The 12,051-nt window shown below is 41.6% G+C and overlaps 1 protein-coding gene across 6 annotated transcripts in view; it reads left to right on the forward strand.

Annotated features, from left to right (window-relative positions):
* ACIN1 (apoptotic chromatin condensation inducer 1) overlaps positions 1 to 12,051 on the forward strand; it is a 448,130-nt gene that overhangs the window by 145,125 nt on the left and 290,954 nt on the right. For all 6 annotated transcript variants that reach the window (XR_008400654.1, XR_008400652.1, XR_008400653.1 and 3 more), the window contains one exon: positions 11,077 to 11,188. Coding sequence is in view for 3 of the 6 variants with exons in the window: in XM_053702293.1 (XP_053558268.1) it covers positions 11,077 to 11,188 (112 nt within the window). In the remaining 3 variants the exon portion in view is untranslated. The remainder of the gene's footprint in view (positions 1 to 11,076; positions 11,189 to 12,051) is intronic.

The raw sequence follows: 12,051 nt of genomic DNA on the forward strand, positions 1-12,051 counted from the left end.
CAGTATGCGGTTACTGAGTTTATAACGGCAATGCCACCTGCAAGTACGCATAAATGCAAACACAATCATTTTTCCTCAGGCTCTTTTTCCATGGGTAGTACTTCTGCTGACCATTCAATTATCAGGAGTATGATTCTTCCTCAGAATCAGAAAAGGACACCTGAAACTTTTCCTGTCCTGTCATTGGTTTCTGAAATTATTTCTAAGAAATGGGATAGGCTAGGAGTTCTTTTCACTCTTTCTCCTACTTTTAAAAAGCTTTTACCTGTTCCTGAGGCCAATCTGAAGTATGGTGGACTTATTCCCAAGGTAGACTGTGCCATATCTACCTTAGCCAAAAGAAATACTACTATCCCTCTGGAAGAAAGTACTTATTGTAAGGACCCAATGGACAGGAAGCTTGAGGGTTACCTTAGGAATGCTTTCTTGTTGTTTCAGTCTGCAGTAAGTATTGTTGCAGGAGCTGCAGCATCCTGGTGTGACTCCTTATCTGATCTAGTATTAGTTGAATACTCTTTAGAGGATAACTAAGATTGCATTCTAGCGTTAAAAATGGAGAATTCATTTATTTGTTATGCAATCTTCCAGATTATGCGCACCAATGCTAAGAATACAGCCCTTGCAATATTGTCCAGATGGGCTCTTTGGTTGGAATCATGGTCAGCTGATATGGTTTCTAAAACTAGACTGTTATCTTCAAGGGGAGGAACCTGTTTAGTCCTAGCTTGGACTCAATACTGTGACTCTACTGTGTCTAGGCCTAAAGAAAGTCTGGTGGTCATTTTTGTTCTTTTCACCAGTTCAAGTACCAGAGGTCTTCTTATTCCCAGAAATTATTCCTCTAAGCCTACCCGGAGATCAAATCCAGCCTGTAACAAGTCCTAACATCCCAAGAAATCTTCTTCTGATTCTAAGACAGTATGAAGGTGTGGCCCCTGATCTGGACTCTTCACCGGTAGGGGGCAGATTAAGCCTTTTTCAAGGGGGCATGGGCTTGGTCTGTTCAGGATCCCTGGGTACTGGAGATTGTCTTTTAGGGTAACAGAATAGACTTCAGATCCCAGCCTACACAGGGCAGGTTTATCATGTCTTACATTTCCAAAAGACCAGAAAAGAGAGTTTCATTTCTTCAGTTCGTAAAAGACCTAGAGGACATGGGATTAATTGTCCCAGTTCCTTTGGCAGATTAAGGAAAGGGATGTATTCCAACCTGTTTATTGTCCCAAAAAAGAAAGGACGTTCAGACCCATCAAGATGAAAAAAATCAGGTCAATTTTGATGCTTCAGGGTCAATTTATGTCTACAGTAGACCTCAAGGATACGTATCTACACATCCCAATCCATTGTGATCATTATTAGTTTCTACACTGTGCTTTTCTAAACAAACACTACCAGTTTACAGCTCTATATTTTGGTCTGGCTACTGCTTCTGGGATATTTATAAAGGTTCTGTGAGCTTTTCTTTCAGTGATTCAGGCTCAAGGGTAGTGGTGGCTCATTTCCTTGATGATTATATTGGTTCAGGCTCCATCTTTACCTTAACCAACTGCTCACACAGAGAAGCTAATCCTGATTTCTTTGCATTCATGGCTGGAAGGTCAATGTGGCCGAAAGTTCTCTCATATCCTGAACAAGAGTTTATTTTTTGGAAGTTATCATAGACTTAGTGGCTATGAAGCTATTTCTTTCAGCCTGTCAAAAGCTTCAGTCACTTCTCTCCCCTTCTGTAGCTCAGTGCATGGAGGTTGTGGGTTTCATGGTGGCAGCGCCATACACCATGCCGTTTTCAAGGTTTCATTTTTGACCTCTGCAGCTTTGCATGCTGAGACAATGGAATGGGGATCACTTCAACTAGTCTCAGTTAATGCACTTAGATCCTCCCACCAGACAATCTCTCTCTTGGTGGACATCTCCCATCCCGGTATCTTGGGGAAAGGGGGTTCTACCGTCCAACATGGGAGATAACATGGATATGCTGTTAGTGAAGGGTGCCAATATCTGGGTATATCTACTAGCCGACAAGGACAATAAGTAGGGTTGCCATTTTGTGCAGAAGGCTTTAATTCGTGTCTCTAGATCTCCCTTAACGTCTGCCTGCTCGATCAGTACTTGTGCGTGTATGGAGCTAGTGAGTTGAGAGTGTGGTGGTTTGCTCCCAGCCCATTGCCGTAAGATCAGTTTTTTAGCTATCAATATGGTGGCGTTTAGGAAGCGGTCATGTGGGGTGGCCCGTGTGTGTCCCCTAAGAAAGAAGGCGTCTTGCACCGTAAGGACTATGGATGTGCCACAGATCTTTGACAGCCAAAACTGGACTCTACCCCAGTATTGGGCTATTTTTGGGCAGCTTAACATCTGGTCTAGGTGAGGAACATTTAAGACCTATGTCTAATGCCTCCGGGACCCATTTGGTTCGCAAGTGGGGGGTTATGTAGCTTAGCTGTATAAATCTAAGATGCATCTCTCTATATGAGGTTGCCAGGGTACTTTTCACTACTAGTTTAAAGCTATCTGAGATCATGTCTTCAGTGACATCAGTGTCAGCGTGTTGTTTCCATTTGGCACTCAGGTGTCCTAAGGTCTCAGTAGTTTTGCCCTCTAAGATTGAACCGTAAATGTATGAGATAGAATGCAGTCCTTGTTTAGTCAATGAGCACATGGAGTCAATCGGGGTATTAGTTTTGTCGCAAAGCCCTTCAGAAAGCAGTTTACGGATATAGTGAGTAGCTTGAAGGTATGCAAATGTGCTATGTCTAGGGAGGTCAAATCTGTCTTGTAAGTGGGTTAGCAAGAATACCTTAGTCGTGAGCGGGTCAATCAATTGTGAGACTGCAGTTAGTCCCCTCTCTCCCCATATGGCAAAGGTTCTAGTGGTCATACCCGGAAGAAAGGTGGGGTTGCCCTGTAGTGGAAGGTGTTTAGTGACTTCAGGACAAAGTTTCCAGTGCTTGCATAATTTTTTCCAGGCTCTGAGCGGGTCCTTGAATAAGATATTGTCTCTGATATGGTCAGGAAGAGTGTGTAAGTGGGCATGTGGCAGGAATGCTAAGTGAAGCGGATGCGCTAATGATCTCTCGAGGTGTTCATCATTAAAAACTGATGTGCATGCCAACCATTCAAAGACTAGTTTTGCTAACGTCGCCCAGTTATACCACTCTACATTTGGGAGTTTCAGTCCCCCTTTGTCAAATGGTAGGGCTAGTTTCATTCTGCTAATTCTATGTTTCTTAGAATTCCACACAAATGTGTCATAAGCGCTAGTGATGCTCCCTAAGTCTTTCCGCGTTAGTAGGAAGGGGAGTAGCTGTAAAGGATATAACAGTTTGGGCATTGCTATCATTTTAATTAAGCTCACGCGGCCCGACAAAGCAATTGGCAGTTTAGCCCAACTCTTTAGGAGTGTTTTAATCTGTGTAATCACTGGTAGGATATTTAAGTTGTAAATTAAATTCGGGTTGACATGCAAACGGAGACCCAAATATTTGAATGATCCATCCGTGACCCTGAGTTTATCTGGTATTGGTGTGGATGGGGATGTTCTGGTGAGGTAAGTTAGTTCAGATTTGTCCAGGTTTACTTTGTATCCTGAAATAACTCCAAACTGGCGGAATATGGTGATCAGCTTAGGGATGTTAATGGTCGGGTTATTTAAATATAGGAGTAAGTCGTCTGCATATAGTGATAAGTGCATTGAGTGGGATCCTATAGGTAATGGCGGTATCATATTCCTTATATATATAGCTAGGGGCTCTATGGCTAAATTGAATAAGAGAGGGGAGAGAGGACATCCCTGCCTGGTTCCCCGTCCAAGATAGACAGGATGAGATACTGAGCCGTTTACTATGATTGAAGTGCGCGGGTTATGGTATAGTGTTTGTATAAGATTATGAAAGTTTCCAGTTATGCCAAATTTTTGCATAGTGGTCAGGAGATGATCCCACTCCACCCTGTCGAATGCCTTTTCGACAGAGAGGAGGCATGCTTCACAAGGTGTCCCTGGGTCAGTTAGGTTGTCATCGTTACCTCCCTGTCTCTCCCGCCAATAATGATCTATAACTGCTAGGGTTTTTCGGATATTGGCAACCGAAGAACGGTGCTTCATGAAACCTGTTTGGTCTTTATGTATGACCGTCCCTAAAACTGACGCTAGTCTAGTTGCCAGAACTGAGGTGAATAATTTGTATTCATTGTTTAAGAGTGCTATTGGCCTGTAGGATGTTGGAAGCGTCGGGTCTCTACCTGGCTTCGGGATTAAACACATAAGTGCATCCGCAAAGTCAGTTGGGGGCGTCAGTGAACCCTGCAAGTATGCCGTGAAAGTTTGTGCCAGAAGAGGACTAAGTTCCTGTTGCAAGAGTTTGTAATATTCAACTGGCAATTTGTCGGGGCCAGGGTTTTTACCCAATTTGGTCTTTTTGATTGCCCTCAAGACCTCCAGCGCTTGGATTGGAGCATTAAGTTTCTCTAAGTCTTCTGAACTAAGGGTGGGGGGACAAATTTTATCCCAGAAATGGTCCTTATCACTCTGTGTGCTTGGGTGAGCTGTGTAGAGTGTGGAGTAAAAGTTTAAAAATTCATTTGTGATTGAGTGGGTGTCTGAGTGGTATGTCCCTTGCACTTGTATGGATGGAATGATTGATTTCGGGTTGATCAATTTAACCATATTGGCTAGCAATCTCCCTGTTTTGTCCCCAAATCTGTAGAACCTGCCCTTTCTATAGGTCTGGAAAAGGCGGTCCTGTTGGGCCAGGGCATCTTCTCTCAACCTCTTCTTCTCATAGTAGTTCTGCCTATGTCTGGGGGAGGGGTGGGCCAAATATTGGTTGTATGCCATTGTAACTTCTATTGCGGTAACAGTTGCTAACTTTTTCCGCTTGGCATTATAATGCGCCGTGAAGCTGGTGATTTGATCCCGCATAACCTAGCCTTGGATGCTCCCCAAAACACCCCTGGATTATCAAAATGTTGTATGTTAAAGTTGTAGTATTCCCCCCATTGAGTTTTTAGATGTTGCCTGAATTCAGTATTATGATATAAGTAGGTAGGGAATCTCCAATTGTCATAGTTGTGAGTAATGGCTCTAGGGCCAAGTTGCAGCCAAATGGGCGCATGGTCCGATATAATGATGTCCGAGATGTCAGTTTGTTGTATTTGCGTGTATAACTGTTTAGAGCATAGAAAATAGTCAATATGTGATAGTGTTTTGTGCGTTTTTGAGGCGCATGTAAAATCTCTCCTAGTCGGGTGGCGCGAGCGCCATGGATCTATGAGGCCTAGTGAGGCTTTGAAGGTGGCTATAATTGTCGTCTCCTTTTTCCTTGTTTTAGCATAGATTTTCTCCTGTCCTTTTGTGTGGTTGTCAGCCCTACGGTCCAGTGGTAAATCCTGTGCCAGATTATAATCCCCTCCTAGCAGTAGTGGTTTGATGTGTGTGTGGTTAGGATAGTCTGAAGGGTGCGCCAAAATTGGGGGTTTAGTTGATTGGGGCCATAGACATTAACTAAAATGTACGATTGATCGTCTATAGACAGATTGGCTATAATGTATCTTCCTCCCTGATCTATTGTGATGGGGCGAATTTGTACTGAGAGTCCCTCTCTAACAAGTATCGCTACTCCCCTCTTCCTTCCCTCTGTGGGAGTGTAGAAGACTTTATCTACCCAACTGCACTGCAGTTTCTCATGCTCAGGTTCCGTGAGATGCGTCTCTTGCAAGAGAGCAACATCTGCGCGGAGGTGCCTCAGGTGTTGTAACACCATGCTGCGTTTGGCTGGGGAGGTAATACCTCCCACATTCCAAGAAACTAACTTAAGCGAATGTGGCATGGTGCTGGTAGACAGAGGGGAAATGTGGTAGATACCTAAAAGTGGGTGTACAAGTTGCGGGACTATACTGTCTCAGGCCAGGAAGGTTGAAGGTGGTGAGGACGTCAGAAGGGGGAGTCAAGGGTAAACAGGGAGGCATATCCATACAAGACATGTGAGGCTGAAGTGGGTGTTGTGTGAGGGATTTTGACTTACTATCTAAGCGTTTCACTTTCAGGTGTCTCGGCGGAATCCGGGTGCTCCTCAAATGATCTAGGAAGATAAAACAGTACATCTGTGATATTCTGGCAAGTTTGACAGTAACATTATTACACACGGCATAGTGCAACAGGTTGGGCGAGGGAAAGGAAAAGGAAGGGCAGCATAGATCAGACACACACAGAGTTAAGTGGATAAGGGAGTACTCATGGGAGGGATAGCGAAGTGGGTTTGAGTCTAAATGACATTCAAGCATAAACATTCTTGAGGGTGTAACAACACTAAGGAGAAAGCCCAACATAGTTAGGAGTAAATACTTAAACACCAGGTGTCTTAACTTTGACCCTTTGGCAACTGTGCAAGTAACGTCATACATAACATGGGGAGGTAGGGGGGGAGGGGAGGAGGGGGAGCAGAACAAGTCTATCACACTCAGTGGTGAGAAGTTTGAACAGCATCCATGGGTTAAATGGAGAATTGATTGTAGTCTCCTGTGAAATTGAACTACGGACAATTTGGGGGGTGTGACAATGGCAAGAGGGGAGAGCCACACAAAGAAAAACAAAACATATAAAAACAAATACTTAGACTTTAGATTGAGCAATATCACTGATCTTAATGTCCCGATTCCCATTTTATCAAATGGACAGGATGAGGTGGAAAAGCTTGGACTACATGGTCCTTTCAGCCTTCTTCATGGCGGGCTTCCGTATCAAGGAATTCCTGTAGTTGTTGCGGGGTCGTGAAGAACTTGGCACCCCCAGATGTCGTCAGTCTCAACTTAGCAGGGCAGAGAAGTGAGGCCTGACGGCCCAAGGAGTGAAGTTTAGAACAAAGGGGGGCAAACTCCTTCCGTTTCCTAGCCACCTCGGCAGAAAAGTCCTGAAAAAGGAGGAGTCTGTGGCCCTCAAAGAGGAGGTCAGGTTGGGATCTGTATGCTTTCAGAACTGCCATCTTCTCTTGATATCTAAGTAACTTGAAGATGACCTGTCGCGGTTTTTGATTGGGTCTGGTAGGTAAGTGATCAGGCCCTATTCTATGTGCTCGCTCTATGTCTAGCGGCATAGTTTCTTGGTCCATCTTCAGCAGCTTAGGTAGGGTGTAAGCTGTGAACTCCAACAGATCCTTGTTTTTAATTGATTCTGGGACCCCAGCAATCCTTAGATTGTTGCGGCGGGATCTATTCTCGAGGTCTTCGAGCTTATCCTGTAACGAGGAATTCTGGCGTTCTAATCGTTGTACAGCTATGGAAGAAGTGTGTTGAGAATCCTCTACATCCGATATCCTCTGCTCTGCATGCTGAAGTCTGGTAGAGTATTGGCGTATCTCTGTAGTAAGAGTGTCCATTCCCGCTTGCAATGTGTCCATTTTGGGGAGGAAGAATGCTTTGAGGTCTTGAAGTAAATCTGGTGGCGGTTCCAAGCTAATGTCCATTTGGGCGGGGGTGTTTGGCTCTGGCTGAATCTCTGCTGCTTGTTTCTTATTCTTATCTGCTGCTTTTTGCTTGCCTGCCATGATAGGTATGGCTTGTGATGTGGACACTTTGAAGTACTTGTCTACTTTCATAGGGGGTGACGTTGTGTGTCTCTTCCCTGTGTGTAGATGGAGGTTAACCCCTGGAGTAAGGCTTAAGGTAGCTGGAGAGGTATCTATTATGGTATTTGTCAGGCTACAGAAGAAAAAGGTACCCCCTCAAAGTTTATGATTGGCAGGGAACGTGTTGTTGCTGTACTGGGCTGAGGAGGGGGTAGTGAACCCAGTGCTGTGTCGCGGGTCTGGATGATAAAGATATAAATGACACTGTTATGTGGCAGTGACCCTGCAGGTTACCCAGCCCTTCTGGTTATTCAAAGTCTGGATTATGCAGTGTGCTATGTAACATGCACACTCTGGAGTCGTGGATCGGTTGTTAGATAAGGTGGGTTGCGTTCACCTGATGAGTCACAGTCCCATTGACTAATTAAATAAAATTGAAGTTATGCCCGGGCTCTCACTTTCCACCTGGCTATAGTAAGAGGCAATTCCAGTCCGGTAGTGAGGCACAGAAGGGGCACAATCCGATACTTTCACCCAGTCAGTTCTTATCTGTGTTGTAGGACTCTCTCTCTCTTATGTACTTGTATTACATGTGCTGCGCTGCAATTAAGTGTGTTGCGCTTCTTGTTGCCCTGCAGAATGCTAAGATGGCGGTTTCCCGCCAGAGGCCAGACTCACCCTTTCTTCTTTCAAAGGTGACTCAGGGCTTACCGTGGATACCCACAATCTTCGTGATCTCTCTTTGTGTCGCCCCGATTCAAGATCGGGTCCGTCTCTTAACGGTGCTCGTTTTCTTTTATTAAGTTTTAACCGCTCTTCTCCGTTTGTCTCCAGCGACTATGGCGGTGGGGGAATCAGATGACGGATTCCGTGCTGGCTATGCTCCAGACAGGTAGTACTCCCTCCTGTCACAGAAATCAGCTTTTTCTGGCTTTTTAATTGTATTTTGGCCAAGTTTAAGTAGCCGCAGGTACCGGAGCTCTTTTCCCTGCGTCTATACTCGGCGCCCACCCACCGGAATTGTTCCTCCTCCAGTTTGTTTTATATTCTGGAAAGCATAAAAGCATAAGAACCAGAAAGCTACTGCAGTGTCTTTGGCTTTTTGGTTGAGGAGTTTGATCCGCATGGCTTACTTGGATGCGGGCCAACAACTGCCTGCCAGAATTACTGGTCAGTCAACCCGTTCTGTGTCTACTTCCACAGAACAAATATGAAAGGCTGCAACATGGTCTTTTTTTGCATACTTTCACGTTTTATCATTTTGATGTTTTGCCTTGGCGGAGGAAGGTCCTTTAGTGATGGTTCCTGGTAAATAGGTGCCTGCCTTATGTTTTTTTTATCCCACGCTCTAAGCACTGAGCTTTGGTTTATAGATAAATATAAGATAAGGTAGCATGTCTGTATACACAAAGTGATAATATAATGAGATCTGATATTACCTGTATACCTGTAAGCTCAATCCATTTTAATAGGTTGTGGCTTAAAAGCACAAAGTGAATGCCCCGAAACGTCACTGCCTAATAAATAGCGTGCTGTGCTTAAATCCAGTGAGTGCTTATTACTTGTTCTTATTTTATATATATATATATATATATATATATATATATATAATTTTTTTACACTGCCGCTGGTATAACAAGTCATTGAAAATACATTACTTATTTCATTGTGCATAAGAATACGCATTTACAGCCAAATATCTCTGAAACACATGAGGTTGCTGATGATTTTTATTGCCACAGATTCCAGATGCAGTTTGTGAAGGAAAATATTTATATATATATATATATATATATATATATATATATATTAGGGTTGCACCGATACCGATACTATTATCTGTATCGGTACTGATACCAAGTACTTACATGGGTACTTGTACTCGTGCAAATGCACCAATACTTAAACCGATACCTCCACTTACTACCCATATGCTATCTTGTGGTGTTTTTTTCAAACTGAATGTTCCCATTGCATTTAAAGCTGGAGTGGAGACTAAACTAAAAATTGTTTACTACTGTTCTGCCAATACAAATTGCTCTTAATTGTATTATTGTAGGAGAGATTACTTTACATCGTTTAGACAAACCCCTGAAGTACTGGCCAGTTAATAAACTGAGATTTCCAGCTCTGGCTAAAATGGCCCAAAAATATCTTTCTGCCCTATGCAGTAGTGTGGAAAGTTGAACTTCCTTACTGATAGCAAAAACAGACTTATAGCTGAACATGCAGAGATGCTTCTGTTCTGTTCCTTAAAAAGAACTTGCCACTAACTTTTGAAAACTTATTCTAATTTCTAGATTGCCTTTTATACTGCTAGTTCTCATCTTGCACAATTATATTCAAAACATACTGTACTCTGAGGAACATCTTAGCTTATATAATTGCAGAAGAGTACTCATAGGATAAACTAAGTTAATCCCAATGAACACTCATCCTGCAATTATAGGACTAGATTTAGATTACATTTGATTGGTAAGCTTTACCAATGCTCTGTTCACATTTCCAACTCCATAGCCTTTAATGGAGTAGGACGTGTAATGAGAGCATTGGTAAAGCTTACCAGTCAAATGTATTCTAGCCCATAGTGTTGTTCACCATGATTAAACAGTATTCTGTTCTATTTTTTACTGTATGGCACTTTTGGTTGGTTGCAATTTTATATTTGTTATTTATTGTTGTTAATATATTTTATTGTAATATTTTTATTTCTAAACATGTTCTGTGAACTTTGTGACAAGTAACACCTGTTTTATTATTTCATAATGTCTTTTGAGCTACAGTCCTTCATAATTATAAAGAAGGAATCTTAAATAATTAGTCTGTATTGTGCTTGGTAAACTGTCACATGACATAAAAAAAAAGTATCGGTAATTGGTATTGGCGAGTATTTGAAAACAAGTATCGGTATATATATATATATATATATATATATATATATATATATATATATCAAATATATATATCAACATTTCTTTTTATTTTGTATTTATTTAAGAATGTGCACTTGAGGGTAATTTAGGGTAACTAATATGCTTTTAGAGACAATAAAGCCAAAAGTAGACCTTCATGAATGTGATTTTAAAGAACTTTCTTGATTTACTTCTGTTATGTACTTTTGCTTTATTCTCTTTGTATGTTTTGTTGAAAAGCATAGCTAAGTAGGCGCAGGAGCAACAAAGTACTGATTGGAGCACATACATGCTTCTTATTATTGACTCACCTGATATGTTAAGCTAGCTCCCATGTAGTGCATTGCTGCTCCTTCAACAAAGGATACCAAGAGAATGAATATTAATAAAAGATGTAAACTGGAAAGCATGTGTGTCATGAATTTTTTTTTGTAATTTATGTCACTTTAATAATTATTGTGTAAATTAATATTTGAAAGGCTATAGCACAATAAACTATACTTTTTTGTGCTATTTTTATGAGTATACTTCATAAGATCAGGTTTTCCACATCATTTCTTAAGGTTCTGGTTGCCTATTTCACCACAAATGATATCTTTCATTTTCAGATGGGCGAGGAGATGGGACAGAACAGTTTTATTAAGCAGTATCTGGAGAAACAACAAGAACTGTTGCGACAGCGTTTGCAGAAAGAAGCCCGGGAGGCAGCAGAGACTGAAGGTAAATCGGTCAACTTCTAGTAAATAAGGAAATGCTTGTATGTAAGCTCTTAAAGGTAGAACATTTTTTAATAATGTAATTTGGAGTGAAGCCTGCACATTATTGGAGATTATTGAACACTTAAACAGGTTTGTTACTTGATCATGTATTCACAGACTTGTGTTGGCTTAAAATTATTTCACTTTATACTTTCAGGTAACCCTAATATTGTGCCGTATAGTAATGAGCAATGGTGATTCAGCTCCCACATTTAACCTGATACCGATAGCTGATTCAAACTCCTTTCTGTCCAGTATACACTTTACTTGGTTGTGTGGCTATCGTTTGTCCAGTGACAGACTTGGGTAGTCAGCCCTCAATCGGTTACTCAGTCTGTGTATAGTGCTCTGCTCACCTCAAAACGCCATCTCGATCTATAGTCATGTGATCTGTCGTCACCCTTACATTCCAGCTCAAATGGAGTATACTTTTAGCCTACAGCCTTGATAGGTGGAAAGATGTATGGGTCCACTATAGATAGCATCTACGCATTTCACCTGTTACTGGTCTTACTCATGACACTATACATCAGTGCATTTGAAACTTAAAATAATTCCTTTTCTTTTCTAATTGGATAATTAGAATTGGAAGTTGTTAAATATGGTATTAGTCCAATGGTGCATTATCTGATAGATTCTTTATTTTAAAGGTATCGAATTTGCTTTATCTTCCCTATTTGCTATTCAGAAAAATTAATTCCATACTTATTGACAGTATAAACATTTCATAAATCTCAAAGTATTTTCTATTGTACACGAGGTAGGGACAATTCTTAATTTTCTTCTTAATATGAGGAGAGTCCACGGCATAATTCCTTACTGTTG

Source organism: Bombina bombina, chromosome 2, assembly GCF_027579735.1.
Source record: "Bombina bombina isolate aBomBom1 chromosome 2, aBomBom1.pri, whole genome shotgun sequence".
Lineage (NCBI taxonomy): Eukaryota > Metazoa > Chordata > Amphibia > Anura > Bombinatoridae > Bombina > Bombina bombina.